This window comes from Sphaerodactylus townsendi, linkage group LG14, assembly GCF_021028975.2.
Source record: "Sphaerodactylus townsendi isolate TG3544 linkage group LG14, MPM_Stown_v2.3, whole genome shotgun sequence".
In the NCBI taxonomy this organism is placed as follows: domain Eukaryota; kingdom Metazoa; phylum Chordata; class Lepidosauria; order Squamata; family Sphaerodactylidae; genus Sphaerodactylus; species Sphaerodactylus townsendi.
The window spans coordinates 12,041,176-12,055,652 of NC_059438.1; the positions used below are offsets into that span (position 1 = coordinate 12,041,176).

The 14,477-nt window shown below is 44.0% G+C and overlaps 1 protein-coding gene across 2 annotated transcripts; it reads left to right on the forward strand.

Moving 5' to 3' along the window:
• Positions 1-360: 360 nt before the first annotated feature.
• SDR42E1 (short chain dehydrogenase/reductase family 42E, member 1) lies at positions 361-5,521 on the forward strand. Of its 2 annotated transcripts, none has more exons than XM_048515832.1 (3): positions 361-663; positions 1,760-1,862; positions 3,337-5,521. In XM_048515832.1, the coding sequence occupies exons 1-3, from the start codon at positions 474-476 to the stop codon at positions 4,451-4,453; spliced, it is 1,410 nt and encodes a 469-aa protein (XP_048371789.1). In that variant the 5' UTR covers positions 361-473; the 3' UTR covers positions 4,454-5,521. The 2 variants fall into 2 exon arrangements, with proteins under 2 accessions (XP_048371789.1, XP_048371790.1); XM_048515833.1 differs by lacking the exon at positions 361-663 and adding an exon at positions 829-851.
• The last annotated feature ends 8,956 nt before the right edge of the window (positions 5,522-14,477 follow it).

Here is a 14,477-nt window from a genome sequence, read left to right on the forward strand (position 1 = left end):
TGTGAAGGTTTCTTTTTTTATGCCGTCTTGTTGAAATTGGTTTTAATGTTTATGTTATATTTTTAATACTATTTTAAATTATTGCACTGTTTTTATGTTTTACAGGTAAGCCGCCTTGAGTCCCTAAGGAGATTGGTGGGGTAAAAATGCAATACATATAAATAAATATAAAACCTAGGGGGAAAAAAGCTTATTCCAAGAATAAAACTTTGCCACTGGGCTCAAACTTTATTTCTGCTGCTTCAAACCAATCAAAACAAAGCAAAACAACCCCTAGGTTAGAGGAGGCAAATAATATCATATGTTAGATGTGCAAAAACACCACTAACAGCATTTGAATGTATGCTGAATACTATGAACTGTGTGTCTGAATTCATTCAGGCTGCTAGTATCGAGGCTTTTGCTTTTTCTGCAGAGCAAAAACATTTGCAGAACAAAACCGCCCAACTTTGCGAAGTTTTCCCTGTACGGAAATGCATTCGTGGGCGTCGCCATCTTGTTGTACGGAACGGGGCGCACTTTCATACTTTCATGGAAGGCGCCATCTTGGCACTACGGAAGGCCGAACCGTCCAAACCTATGTGCTTTGCTGTAGGAGGCTGATTTACTTTGGGGGGTCTCGATGCTGCTGTTGTCCCGTTTATGCATTTATTATATTTAATGGTTTGTTATATTTGCATGCTGCCCTTCACCTTGTTTTCTTGCGCAAGGGAGAGAGGGGGAAATGTTTCTGATGGTGCTTAGGGTTAATGAAAAAGAGCGATTTGATTTTCCCAGTTAGGCAACTGTGGGGCGGAGCAGGCATGGGGTGAGGGGCGGGACCAGCTGGTTGCAAGGGGCGAGATTGACAGGTGAGAGTTCGCGGTAGGCTCAAGGGGGGCTAGAATGCTCTTTGAAAAGGACCGATTGTGCCCATGCATTTATTTGACCCCATTTTTATGCAAGAATTCAAGGTGTCGTGCAAGGAATTCCTGCAAGGAATTCAAGGTGTCTTGCAGGATTCTTCCCCTCCCCCTTACTTTATTCTCACGTCACCCTTGTGAGGTAGGCCAGGGTGAGAGAAAGAAAAGATCTGGTCCAAGGTCTCCTGCACTGCAATCCTAAATGGAGTTGCATCCTTATAAATTCATTGAGTGATCTTAGAGAAAGGGCAATTTTGTGTAGGAATCCATGGCCGGTGAAAAAAGGCTGGGAATAAGCCCCCAGGGAGGAAGACATTCGAATCTGGCACCCTACTACCCTGTTTCCATGAATATAAGACATCCCCTGAAAATAAGACGTAGTAGAGGTTTTGCTGACGTGCGAAATATAAGGCATCCCCCAAAAGTAAGGCGTAGCAAAGTTTTTGTTTGGAAGCATGCCCAACGAACAGAACACAGAAAAATAAGACATCCCCTGAAAAGAAGACATAGCACATCTTTGGAAGCAAAAATTAATATAAGACACTGTCTTATTTTCGGGGAAACACGGTAGTCATGTCTCCTGTATTTCTCTATGCACTTTTTAATTACATGTTATTCAGCAAGGCATTTGGGAAGCAAACATTTTTACCCTTGTTTGACCACATTTCTTTTTTATTTGTGTACATATTTATTTATTTTCTTCTCTTACTTAAACTGGATTTGTGTCTTTCATTTTTTTTTTTATAAACCTCCTTGGGATCAGGTTCCTGTTGGAATACAATACGTGGGTATTAAAATGCACTTTTAAAAACAACAACAAAACGTAATGGTTCCATTATGCTTTCTTTTATTTATAGATCCACTGGTTTACGATAGCAAGAAAAAGCCAAATATGGAAGCAGGAAACGCCACCAAGGAAATGGTTCTCATTACAGGAGGAGGTGGTTACTTCGGTTTCCGGTTAGTGCCCGTTGAATAAAGGTCTAACTTTTTCAATCAATGCGGCAATTAAAACTGCAGCCGTATTTAGCAGTGATGCTATTTGGTGGGGAGAAGAAAACCCATTTCAGTTATTTTGGTCACTTAGTGGTTAACCCAGAAGCTAATTGTCTTGCTGGATGTCTCAAAAATACCATCACATCCCCGATGTCATTAAATCTTTGTAATTTTCCTGACTCTTGTGTTTTTGCAGAAGAGATCTGGATTCCAGTCCCATGGCTGTACAAACTGGGGTTTGTGACTTGACTGTTAGAAGAGATTTGGTCTGCTGAGAGTGGGGTGGACAGTTGTAGGTCTCTGCCTTTGCACACAGAGGGTCCCAAATTCAGTCCCTGGGCATCGCTGAAAAGAAGAGGAGAGACCGTGTCTCAGTGGTAGAGCATCTGATTTGTGTGTGAAGAAGAAGCAAAGTTTGGATTTATACCTCACCATTCTTGCCTTTACAAACTCTTTTCCCTTCCTTTCCCAGCTTGGTGTAGCGGTTAAGAGCAGGTGCACTCTGATCTGGAGAACTGGGTTTGAGTCCCCACTCTGCCACTTGAGCTGTGGAGGCTTATCTGGTGAACCAGATTAACTTGTGCACTCCAACACATGCCAGCTGGGTGACCTTGGGCTAGTCACAGTTCTTCAGAGCTCTCTCAATCCCACCCACCTCACAGATTTGTTGTGGGGGGGAGGGAAAGGAGATTGTAAACCCCTTTGAGTTTCCTTACAAGAGAGAAAGGGGGGATATAAATCCAACTCTTCTTCTCCACAACAGACACCTTGTGATGTAGGTGGGGCTGAGAGAGTTCAGACAGGCCCAGGATCACCCAGCAGGCTTCATGTGGAAGAGCAGGGAAAGAAACCACCTTGAGTCTCCTTATAGGAAAGAAAGGCGGGGTATAAATCCAAACTACTCCCCCCCCTTCTTATGCTTCTTCTTTAATATTTTAGTCGTCTATACCGGCTCAATTTCATCAGACCTTGGAAGCTAAGCGGAGTTGGTGAATGGTATTTGAACGGGAGACTACCAAGAAAGGCGGGTTGTTATGCAGAGGAAGGCAATGGCAAACCACCTCTGCTTGTTCCTGCTTGTTCCAGGATGGCTACGACTTGCTTGCAATTTGGTAGCACACCTTTATTATTAACTTTATTGGAACCACGAGTCTACATCAGTTCATAGCATCAAGTAACTTCTGGTGTATTGTCGAAGGCTTTCACGGCCGGAATCACTGGGGTGCTGTGTGGTTTCCGGGCTGTATCTAGCAGATCCTCTGAAGATGCCAGCCACAGATGCAAGCGAAACATCAGGAGAGAATGCTGCTAGAACACGGCCATACAGCCCGGAAACCACACAGCACCCCACTAACTTCTGGTGCCTTCCATCCCATCCGCCAGGCCTCTTCTTTTCTGTCATCCTCTCCTGAAAATGTCTTTTCCTCTCATCTTCTAGTTTAGGTTGTGCCCTGGCTCAAAGGGGAGCGAATGTGATTCTCTATGATGTCAGCAAGCCCATCCAAGAGATACCAGAAGGTGTGAAGTTCATCAAGGGCGACATCCGACGCATCTCCGACTTGGAAGAAGCTATCCGAGGCGTGGATTGTGTCTTCCATATTGCGTCCTACGGCATGTCTGGCCGGGAGCAGTTGAACCGCAAACGTATAGAAGACGTCAACGTGAGAGGAACCGAGAACGTCATCCGAGCTTGTAGGAAACACGGCGTCTCAAAGCTGGTTTACACGAGCACGTACAATGTGGTGTTTGGGGGCCAAGTTATCAAAAATGGGGACGAATCGTTGCCTTATCTCCCTCTCCACCTGCATCCAGACCACTATTCAAGAACCAAAGCTGTAGCAGAGATGAAGGTTCTGGAAGCGAATGGGACCTTCTTTGAAGATGGGGAAGGGGTGCTGAGAACCTGTGCCCTGAGGCCTGCTGGTATCTTTGGACCTGGAGAACAGAGACATCTCCCGAGAATTGTCCGCTACATCGAACAGGGATGGTTCCGGTTTGTGTACGGAGATCCTGACAGTTTAGTAGACTTTGTCCATGTTGATAATCTGGTTCAGGCTCACATTTTAGCTGCGGAGGCACTCGGGATCAGCCTGGGGTATCCTGCATCGGGCCAGGCCTACTTCATCTCCGATGGTTGGCCGGTGAACAACTTTGAATTCTTCCGCCCCTTAGTGGAAGATTTAGGCTACACGTTCCCGACTCTCCGCCTGCCTCTTTCCCTCGTTTACATCTTTGCCTTTCTCACCGAAATGGTCCATTTTGCGGTCGGGCGATTGTATAACTTCCAACCTCTCTTGACACGCACGGAAGTGTATAAAACCGGAGTCACGCATTACTTCAGTTTGGAAAAGGCCAAGAAAGAGCTCAGCTACAAACCTGAGCAGTTTGGCCTTAAAGAAGTGGTGGAATGGTTTAAAACCCAGGGCCATGGAGCGAAGCCCAAAACATACACCCTAAAACGTTTGCTTAGGGACGTAGCACTTGTCCTGCCGTTTGCTGTGGTTGTCCTTTGGTGGTTGCCCAAAGCAGTAAGGGGGTTTCTTGGGGAGACCTAAAAACAAGGCTTTCAAAATGGTGCTCAGCTAAGACTGTCAGGAATTGCTCATTAATTCTCTTTTGATGTCACCAAAAGAATAATATCTGGGACTACTGTTTTTGACTGCAACATTATTATTCTTTTTCTAGCCCCACCTACTACACAAGGTGTCTGTTGTGGGAGAGGACGGGAAAGGAGTTTGTTGGCCCCTTGAGTCTCCTTACAGGAGAGAAAAATGGGGTATAAATCCAAACTCTTCTTCTCCTTCAAAAGCTAGAAAAGCTCTTTTGGATCAGGACAAAGCTCCATCTTATATAGCACCCCGTTTTCCTAGAGAAGCTAACAAGCCCATTTTGGGAAGCCACTGCTGTTGCCTCCCAGGTATCTAAAGGTATATTGTCTCTGGATGAAGAGGTTCACTTTGCTGTTGCTGGCCTTCGCAAATCAATACATCTTCCATTTCAAGCCATCGGTATCTTTTTGCCAGTGAATATTTCGTTCCAGTCTCACTCATTTTCCTTCCTTGTGGAATATCTAATATTTGCCAGAATCATGCACTTGGAAAATCTCAGGGTTTATTTTGTTCTTTCCCTCCGATTCCTTTTAATTATAAAAGCGCTTACTTTCTGGCTAACAGCCACGGGGGGCTGAAACGCTAATCACTTTCTCAGCACTTCACAACTTAAAAGTTGCTACCCGGCATAATTCTTTCAGAGACTTCTTTTTTCCTTGTTCCCTTGTTTGCAATGTTCTTTTAGCAACTGCAAAATAATTTTTTTTAAAGAAAAACCTCTCTAAGTTAGGGCTGTGTTGAGAAATCCGAATGGGATTTGAGTTCAATATTTAGATGAATTATTGTGGAATTGTTAGTTAACAGCAGCTTTCTGAGAATTCCCCCATCTCTATTCCCCTCCCCTACCCCCCAGCATTCTGTTGGACAGAAAAAAATGCTTTTTGGATCTATAATCTAGGGAGTCACGATTTAACTTTCAGACTTAATCGTTATGGCGATATATTAAATTTCAGCATGACTGCAACAGCTTCTGTATTTCAGAATTTAAGAGGAAATAAAAATCTGTTTTTTTTCCCTTTTTAAATGCCCAAATCCTAGAAGTTGCAAAGGGGAATTTCAATTAAAGTTTAAAGCAAAATACTGAAACTATATTGTCAACACATGGATTGTATGGTTGAAGTTTTTGGTTGTGGGTTTCTCCTGAGTGCAATGCCATCTTAAATAGTGTTACACACGTCTACATTTCATTGAAATTCATGGGATTAGAAAAAGGTAATTCTGTTTCGGGCAGCCCTGTAGGGCATATAGCACAGTGGTGGCGAACCTATGGCACAGGTGCCAGAGATGGCACTCAGAGCCCTCTCTGTGGGTAGGCGAGAGTTGCATGCTCCCCCCCCCCACCTGTTGGCTGGCCTGGGGCGCTGGGCTCGATTATTAGCATTAAACTTAAGACCTAGTTTTGGGGAAGCAGTGTAGGTAACCTGAAGTCGACCCACGTGGTCAGCGCAAGAACGAGACAAGACGCGGAGATAACATCTGGTGGAGATCGCCAGCAGCTGGAGCTGGAGGTCCGTAGTTCCTAGCGAAGCCTGCTGGTTCCTGGCACCTTTTATTGTGATTCTATCGGGGGCGTGTAGAAGGGAGGAACGGAGGGAGTTTCCGGGAGAGCGGGAGGTTGGGAGATCATCATGTGATGCATGATCTCACCTGGCTACGTGCGGAGAGGAGCGTAAGCGTCTGAGCCTAATCCTCACCTGGGCATCTGTCCCTTGCTACCGGTGACTGAGCCAGACAGTTCATGACCCGTGACTCATAGGGGGATGAGGAGTGGGGGTGCGGTGCGACCAGAAGGCCGTAGGAGCGTAGGTGTTCCAGCGCTCGACCACGGTGCTGCTGGGTCAGCGGTGCATTACTACATCAACCCTGTTAAGTGCTGTTAAACCCCACTGATTTTTATGCGAAGAACTAAATCGCGATCCTTTACCTGGGAGTGAGCTCGGTTGCTGGCAATGGAGCTTGCTTCTGAGTGAACCCTCCTAGGGTCGTGATTCACCCATTGGAAGAGTTGCACTGTTGCTTCAAAGCAAAGCCACCGACTACCACCAAGCTTACTCCTGAGTAACGCACGTCTTGGAGCCAACCGTTTTTTCTAGACCAAAACCTCAGTATTCAGGTTAAATTGCCGTGTTGACACTTTGTGGTAAATAAGTGGGTTTTGGGTTGCAATTTGGGCACTCGGTCTCGAAAAGGTTCGCTATCACTGATATAGCACATGATTTGATCTCAGATTTTGGTCTGGAAGGGAGGAAATATAAGATATTCTTGCTGCCGTGATTGTGAAACCCTTCCTTATGTACCTCTATTCTGCGCAAACTGTTCTCAAACTATTCTGAACATCTGACCACATAAACTAGTAGTTTATGGAAGTTTGTGCTATAATAAAGTTAGCCCTTAGGGTACCACAAGATTCCAGATTATTATTTTTTCCCGCAACTGTTTCGTACGGCTGTTTCTTCAGGATATATTTAGTATGTGTTTGCCACTCTTCTTCTAAGCAGTTCAAGGTAGTGAACACCACCCTCCACTGTCACAATAACCCTGCGAGGTAGGGAAAGCTGACCACTGCCCAGACCTTCTGGAATCGATAAACAAGTTAACAGAATACTCACCCACGGTAAAGCTGACATTTTGGGCCTACAGCAGACCCTCCGCAGAGAGAAGATGGAAAGCTTTTTTTGTTTGTTTACACTAATGGAGAACGTGGACAGTTATGCAAACTAATGGACCTGTATAATTAGAGTTTATAAGGTCTTTATTGATACGGCCAAAGATTGAGCCTGCATTTTAATTTCTTGCACCATAAACATTGGGATTTAAGTCATAAAATTGGATGATGTATGCAAACTTTTTTTTTTTTAAAGAACCCTGTGAAAATGGCCCCAGTGAGGCTGGGAAATGGGCCAAGGTCAACCAGTGAGCTGTGATAGACTAGGAATCTTCATCTTAATTCAAGAGTCCTGGTCTCTGTCTAAGCCCCAGTTAGAGGGCTATACTGTATACGATGTACCAGCCCATAAACCTAAAACTAAGGGGAGAAACTTAGGGAGGCTGGCCTTTTTCTTGGATTCCCATCTTGATATTAGAGTCACATCGCTACCAAATGTTGAGAATATGGCCCAGGCCTTTTTATTAAGAACATAAGAACAAGCCAGCTGGATCAGACCAGAGTCCATCTAGTCCAGCACTCTGCTACTCGCAGTGGCCCACCAGGTGCCTTTGGGAGCTCACAGGCAGGAGGTGAAAGCAATGGCCTTCTGCTGCTGCTGCTGCTCCTGAGCACCTGGTCTGCTAAGGCATTTGCAATCTGAGATCAAAGAGGATCAAGATTGGTAGCCATAAATCGACTTCTCCTCCATAAATCTGTCCAAGCCCTTTTTAAAGCCATCCAGGTTAGTGGCCATCACCACCTCCTGTGGCAGCATATTCCAAACACCAATCACACATTGTGTGAAGAAGTGTTTCCTTTTATTAGTCCTAATTCTTCCCCCCAGCATTTTCAATGAATGCCCCCTGGTTCAAGTATTGTGAGAATACTAGTATCATGGGGAGCCTATACTCTTGTAATAGTTAATGTTTATTTGCCTCCCAGTACTGACCGAGCGCTGCAGGATACAAGGTGGCTGCAACTGATGGGCTATATAGTTAAAATAAAACAAAACTCCTCCTCTAATTATATTCTCCTGGCAGGTGACTTCAATGCTAGAGTGGGAGCAGACGAACAGGTTCTCATTGCAGAGTTGGGTTTAGATGCTGAAGAGTTACCTTGGTATTTCTCTCAACCGAGGTACTCGAAGGATAATCTTGTTAACCACTCAGGCAAGGAGCTGGTCAAAACATGGATTTTCTGTGACTAGGAACTTGAACCTGGCTTTCCCAAATCTTTGTCCAACACTAACCACTACCTTGGTAGCCTCATGACCGCTGCCGCATCCAGATCTTGATATCTGCTTTCTCCATCCTTTGAAAAATGTCCTACAGGGCCAGAACAAACATTCACTTGATTCAGCATTGTGTTTCCCCATAATGGCCTATGGCATGTCCTTGAAATGGCTGCAGATAGGGCACGTAGGACACAAAGCTTTCTCCCCTGGCACTGGGTAGGAAAAGATAAGGTAGAATGCCCATGGACAAGGAGGTTCCATTTAGTCTTTATAGCTAGGAGCCAGGGATGACTCTAAACTCTCTCAAGCTAGTCCTTTATCTCCTTCCTCCTCTCATATCCCAGCCCCCTTTCCTGCATCCTGTGCCCCAATTCCACAGAAGTCTTCCAATGTCCTCATTCGTCTGTTCATTATGGGATATGTTATCTGAGTATATCAGCTGTTGCTGTTGGAGAAAAACCAGTCATGAAGTCATTCAGGTGATATCACAGATAACTGTAAAATCAAACCAAAGGGAAGAGACATTTTTTGAGGGGAGGGGGATTTCTCATGGACAGTGTGACCCTTTTTTAGTTTTCAAGATGACCCCCCCCCCACACACAGTTATACAGATGTTCCCATTTGCAAGGTTTAAGCTGACAATTTCCCCCGCTTTGTCCTATTTTCTGTGCCACCCAGGATAGATAATGCAGATAATTATTTGAACTTGAATACTATGTCAGAATGTTTCCAAATTTTAGCACACTATTTAGTGCTAAATATAAATTATCCAGAGCTTAGTTGAAAAGATATTTTTAAAAAGAGAAGGGGAGGGGGGGGGGAGAGAAGGAATCGACTGAAGTCGGCTCACAGCTGCAAATAGGAATTGAAAGAAGTGGAAATTTTGGCATTTGAAGCGTATCCTTCCCTTCTCTGAACACCTTTCAAGCTACAAAGAGCGGGCTTTGATATTTTTAAACCTTCAATAAGGAAATGGGTTCTCCCCGAATTGTAGGCAGCTGTCTAATAAGTCACAGAATTAGCAAATCGGGTGGCAACTGGATTTCTTGGATCCCTCCTTTCATACGCGTTCTTTTTCATCTCCTGATGCATAATTTTTTTTGGAAGACTCTCAATTATTTTTAGCTCGCTCTGTAAAACTAATGGGCGAAATACGCCTTTCCTCCTTCCAACAAAATGGCAAAGGGACACTTTCCCTTCAAAATGCAGGGCCGGCCTCTCAAAGCATCGGGGAACCAAAGTTTAACACTTCTTTTCGCTTCTGTGGTTCTGTGTTTTCGCTTCTCCCTCTATTAGTTTCGTGGGCTTGTCTGGATCTTAGGGCCCTTCCGCACATGCAGAATAATGCATTTTCAGTCCACTTTTACAATTGTTTGCAAATGGGTTTTTGCTATTCTGCACACCATTGTGGATTAAAAGTGCTTTATTCTGCATGTGCGGAAGGGGCCTTACAGGTGTTCCGTGGGTGATTGTTTTATGGGAAGAATTCAGTGGCAGGATGCAGTGTTGCATAAAAATGAAGTACTCCGTGAGAAACCAAAACGGGTGGGGGGGTGGGGGTGAACAGGGAGGAGGAATTCAGACTCACTCTTGATCTGCAATGCATCTTGAATCCACATTTGCAGCAGCCCAGGGACAGGGTATAAGGATGCCAACTCGGGTTTGGGTAATTCCAGGAGATTTTGGCAGCTTGAGAACGAGGTCAGGATTTAGGAAGGAAAAGGACTTCAGTCAGCTACAATATCATAGAGTCCACCTTCCAAACTGGCCATTTTCTCTAGGAAAACTGATCTCTGATTCCTCAAAATCAGTTGTCATCCCAGGCTCCAGCCCCCCTCTGGGGATGTTTAGTCTGGAAAAGTGAAGGTTAAGGGGGGACATGATAGCCATGTTTAGATATTTGAAGAGATGCCATGTCGAAGAGGGAGCAAGCTTGTTTTCTGCTGCCCCAGAGACTGGGACCCAGAGCAACGGATTTAAGGTGAAGGAAAAGAGATTCCACCTAAGCATTAGGAAGAACTTTCTGACTATCAGGGCTATTCCACAGTGGAATTCACTGTCTCGGAGACTCCTTCTTTGGAGGTTTTTAAACGGAGGCTGGATGAACATCTGTCGGGAGTGCTTTGATTGTGTGTTCCTGCATGACAGTGGGTTGGACTTGATGGCCCTTGGGGTCTCTTCCAACTCTATGATTTTGTGACATCCTATACATCTAGTGGCCTTTTAAACATTTTCTTTACCTTCTAGGTACTTAATTCTAGTTTTGTAGGGATAAGTTTGTTCCCCGCTTTTGCATGTGCATTAAAGTTTGACTTGGTGCATAGCTTGTGTTCCACACCTCCTATCACACTGACAGATGTTTGGCGGGTAGAAAACAAGATCCTATCTTTCTGATTTCAACCCCGGGGACAACGCTGCAGATGAAGAGAATAGCAAGAATACATATTCCTCCCCCATGCTGCTCAAAACCTCAGTTTGCCAAAAGGAACCCCCCGTTGCCACTATTACTGGATTTTCTTTCACCGTTTCGCCCATGAGTAGGAGAAAGAAAACGGCACCACCGATATCGCCAGATGCACTAGAGTGGGAAGTTACTGAACTAACATAGCTATTATTATTTTTTTTTAAAAAACCTCTTTCCTTGAAATGAAATAAGAAGTCCAATAACACTTTGAATTTAGGTGACACTTTACATCTTCAAAGCCCTCGAACTTCAAAGCTTTTTAATGAGCACCATAAATGTATGCATGAACCACAAAGGCAGGGTTTTTTTTTCATTTGCACCTGGAAAAAGCACCATTTTCTGGGAAGTCACGGTGGCAGGTTTATTTATTTATTTAACCTAAACGGCTGAAACAATTTGAAAAGCAACCCTGCGACCCCAGTTATCTTTACAAGCCAAGTGCGTTTGCAAATCTTAGGAGTCAGCCTGCTTTACTACGATTCGTTTGGGGACCGATTTGTGTTATAGCATGGAGGGATTGCAAGGTGATTGCAGATCCTGTAAATTTTATACATCCTTAAGAGACATGTTCATAAAACCCCATTTGAACACAGCTCTACTGGCCTCTGGCTTCCTTTGTTAAATACTTACTCCATGACAAAAACTCCCAGATAACCGCAGATGTTGCTGCTTTTCCAACAAGGGCAATGAAGAGTCAAACCTCAAAGTGTTAGAATGTCCAGAGGTAAAACGCCTGTGGGAAAATGTTATAATGTATATGGAAAAACATGTGAATGTAAAAATAAAGATAAATATAGAAAATAAAGATAAATATAGAAAATAAAATAAAGATAAAGATAAATATAGATCTATTATTTATAGGATAATAAAATAAAGATAAATATAGATCTATTATTATTTACAATAATAGAACAAAGAAAGAGAAAGCTATTTAAAATTATGATAATAGGAGACCCAGGTGGCCCATGTAACCCGGGTTGCATTCTTCCATCTATGTCAGGCCCGACGGTTGGCCCCCTTCCTCTCTACCGCTGACCTAGCCACTGTGATCCATGCAACGGTCACCTCCAGGCTAGACTATTGTAACTCGCTATACGCGGGCCTTCCCTTGCGTTTGATCCGGAAATTGAAGCTGGTCAATGCAGCATCGCAGTGACTCGATCTGCTCACAGGGGCCTTCCGAGAACATATCTACCCTGTGTTAGCACCAATCTGCACCTGGTTACCGGTAGAATTCGAATCATCTTCAAAGGTTGTGGGTATTGACCTTTAAGGCCTTCCACGGCAGCCTGGGGACCCTGCATTACCTTCGGGGACCGCATTACCCCATATGTCCCAAATCGACCTCTGCGTTCAGTAGAGGCCAATCTACTGGAGATCCCCGGCCCCTCCATGATCGCCAGTGCTGGCTGGCAGCGCACTCAGGCCGGGGCGCTACGGCCCAGCTGGCCCCAGCCTGAGTGAACACTCCTGCACCACCACCAGCTGGCCGGGCTCCTGCCCGGGGACCTTGGAGAGTTCCGCAGGGCCTGCAAGACTGAATAATTGTTCCACCCAGCCTTTGGAGAGACCAGCCGTTGAGACACTCCCCCTCTGCCACATATGAGGGGCCCCTAACATCTTTGGGACCTTAACTGTGCTTTCTAGGCGGGTTGTATCTTGAGGTTTTTTTGTGGGATACTGTTTTTAGAATATGCTTATTTTAATTCAACTGTATGTTTTATATATGGTATTATATTGTTCACCGCCCTGAGCCCTTTGGGGATAGGGCGGCATAATAAATTAAATAAATAAATAAATAAATAAATAAATAAATAAATAAATAAATAAATAAATAAATAATAATAATAATAATAATAATAATAATAATAACAACAACAATAACAACAACAACAACAACAACAACAATAATAACAACAATAATAATAACAACAACAACAATAATGATCAGAGCGGCCCATGCAGTAATAGCATTAGGGTGGAAGGACAAAAGAATCTGGACAATACAGAAATGGTTGGAATATATATGGGAACAAATACAATTGGAAATTTTTGACATAATGTCAAGAAACCAAATATGGCAAGAAAAACAAAAAGACGTGAAGTGGATCTGGACTGAATTCAAAGACCGGTTAAACGAAATTGGAACCACAGAAGAAAACTGGAAAAGAAGATTACAAAGAATGGACCTGTTGCTGCACATCTAAAGAAGAAAAGAAGAAGGGGGTAAAAGGATATGGAGGATGAAATATAAAGATGTATAATATAAATCTGTAACAATCCAAAATATCAATAAAAATTTATTAAAAAAACACCAAAACCTCAAAGTCACTTCTGATTAATCATATGGACAACCGATTACAAACTGTCTTTTTATTTTCTTTTTCCTACCTACATTGATCATGGGAGTAGTTTTATGCCTGTTTAACTTCACATGCCAATAAAAGGTGTCGTTGTTGTTGTAATACTAAGTCGCCTGTTATCTGCAAGTCAAAGGAGTGTGAGGTGTGGAACTGTTTTGTAGTGCTTTCAGGATTGCCAACTCTGGTTTGAGAAATCCCTGGAAATTTTTGGAAGGTTGAATCAGAGGAGGGCAGGGGTCGGGGTGGGAAAGGAACCTCAAGTGGGTATAATGGAGTCCAACAACCAAAGCAGCCATTTTTCCCCCCCAGGGCAACTGATCTCTGTTGTCTGGAGACGAGTTCTAATTCTGAGAGATCTCCAGGCACCTCCTGGTGGCTGGCAACCAGGTTATAGGACACACAATCTGTTATGATTCCAGGCAAAGTTACACACTTCTAAACCCAGTGGCTTTCTAGAGAGACGAGATTTTTTTTGCCCTCGTTAATGCTTTCCAATATACTCTGCCACTCCATCTGCAAATTCTCCCAGAAGGGAGGCAGCATGTCGTGGTTAAGGGCAGGCGGACTCTAATCTGGAGAACTGGATTTGATTCCCCACTCCTCCACATGTGGGGAAATGGAGTCCACTTTCCAAAGCAGCTGTTTTCTCCACGGGGACAGATCTCTGTTGCCTCGAGATCAGTTATGATTCCAGTAGATCTCCACCTGGACACTGGCAACCGTACACTCGCCTGATTTTACTCTCCTCTTGTTACAATCAACTGCAACCCCCCCCCCCCCATCCTTTTCTCTACAAGACTATACATTTTAAGGAGCAGTTTGGCTGGCAGCTCATGTGGATCCGTCCCGCAAGCTGCTGCGAGAAATATTTAGCATCGTTTGTTTCCTGCTATAATTTCCCCCTGCAACATATGCTATTTGGAACGGCAGCTCTCCTTGCCGAAGAACAGCTGAGGACTGAAACGTCTTCAATTTACATTCGGGGCCCAGAACCCCCCCTCCCTCCGGTTTGTGTAGTTTACAAACGATAAGGCTCTTTCTTGGAGTAAAAAAAAACCCACTACGCTATTCCAAAACCGACTGGGCCTAAAATAGCTCCATATTTTTCTCTCCTTAAATCCCAGCTAAGTTTTGCTGCCGTTTCCCTCTCCTTGTAAATGTACATCAGCCGTGATTAATAAACCTTTTTGATCTGCAAACCGAAATCTGATTTTTTCCCCCACAGGCTAACTAAGGCACTCCATAAAAATAAAATACCTGAA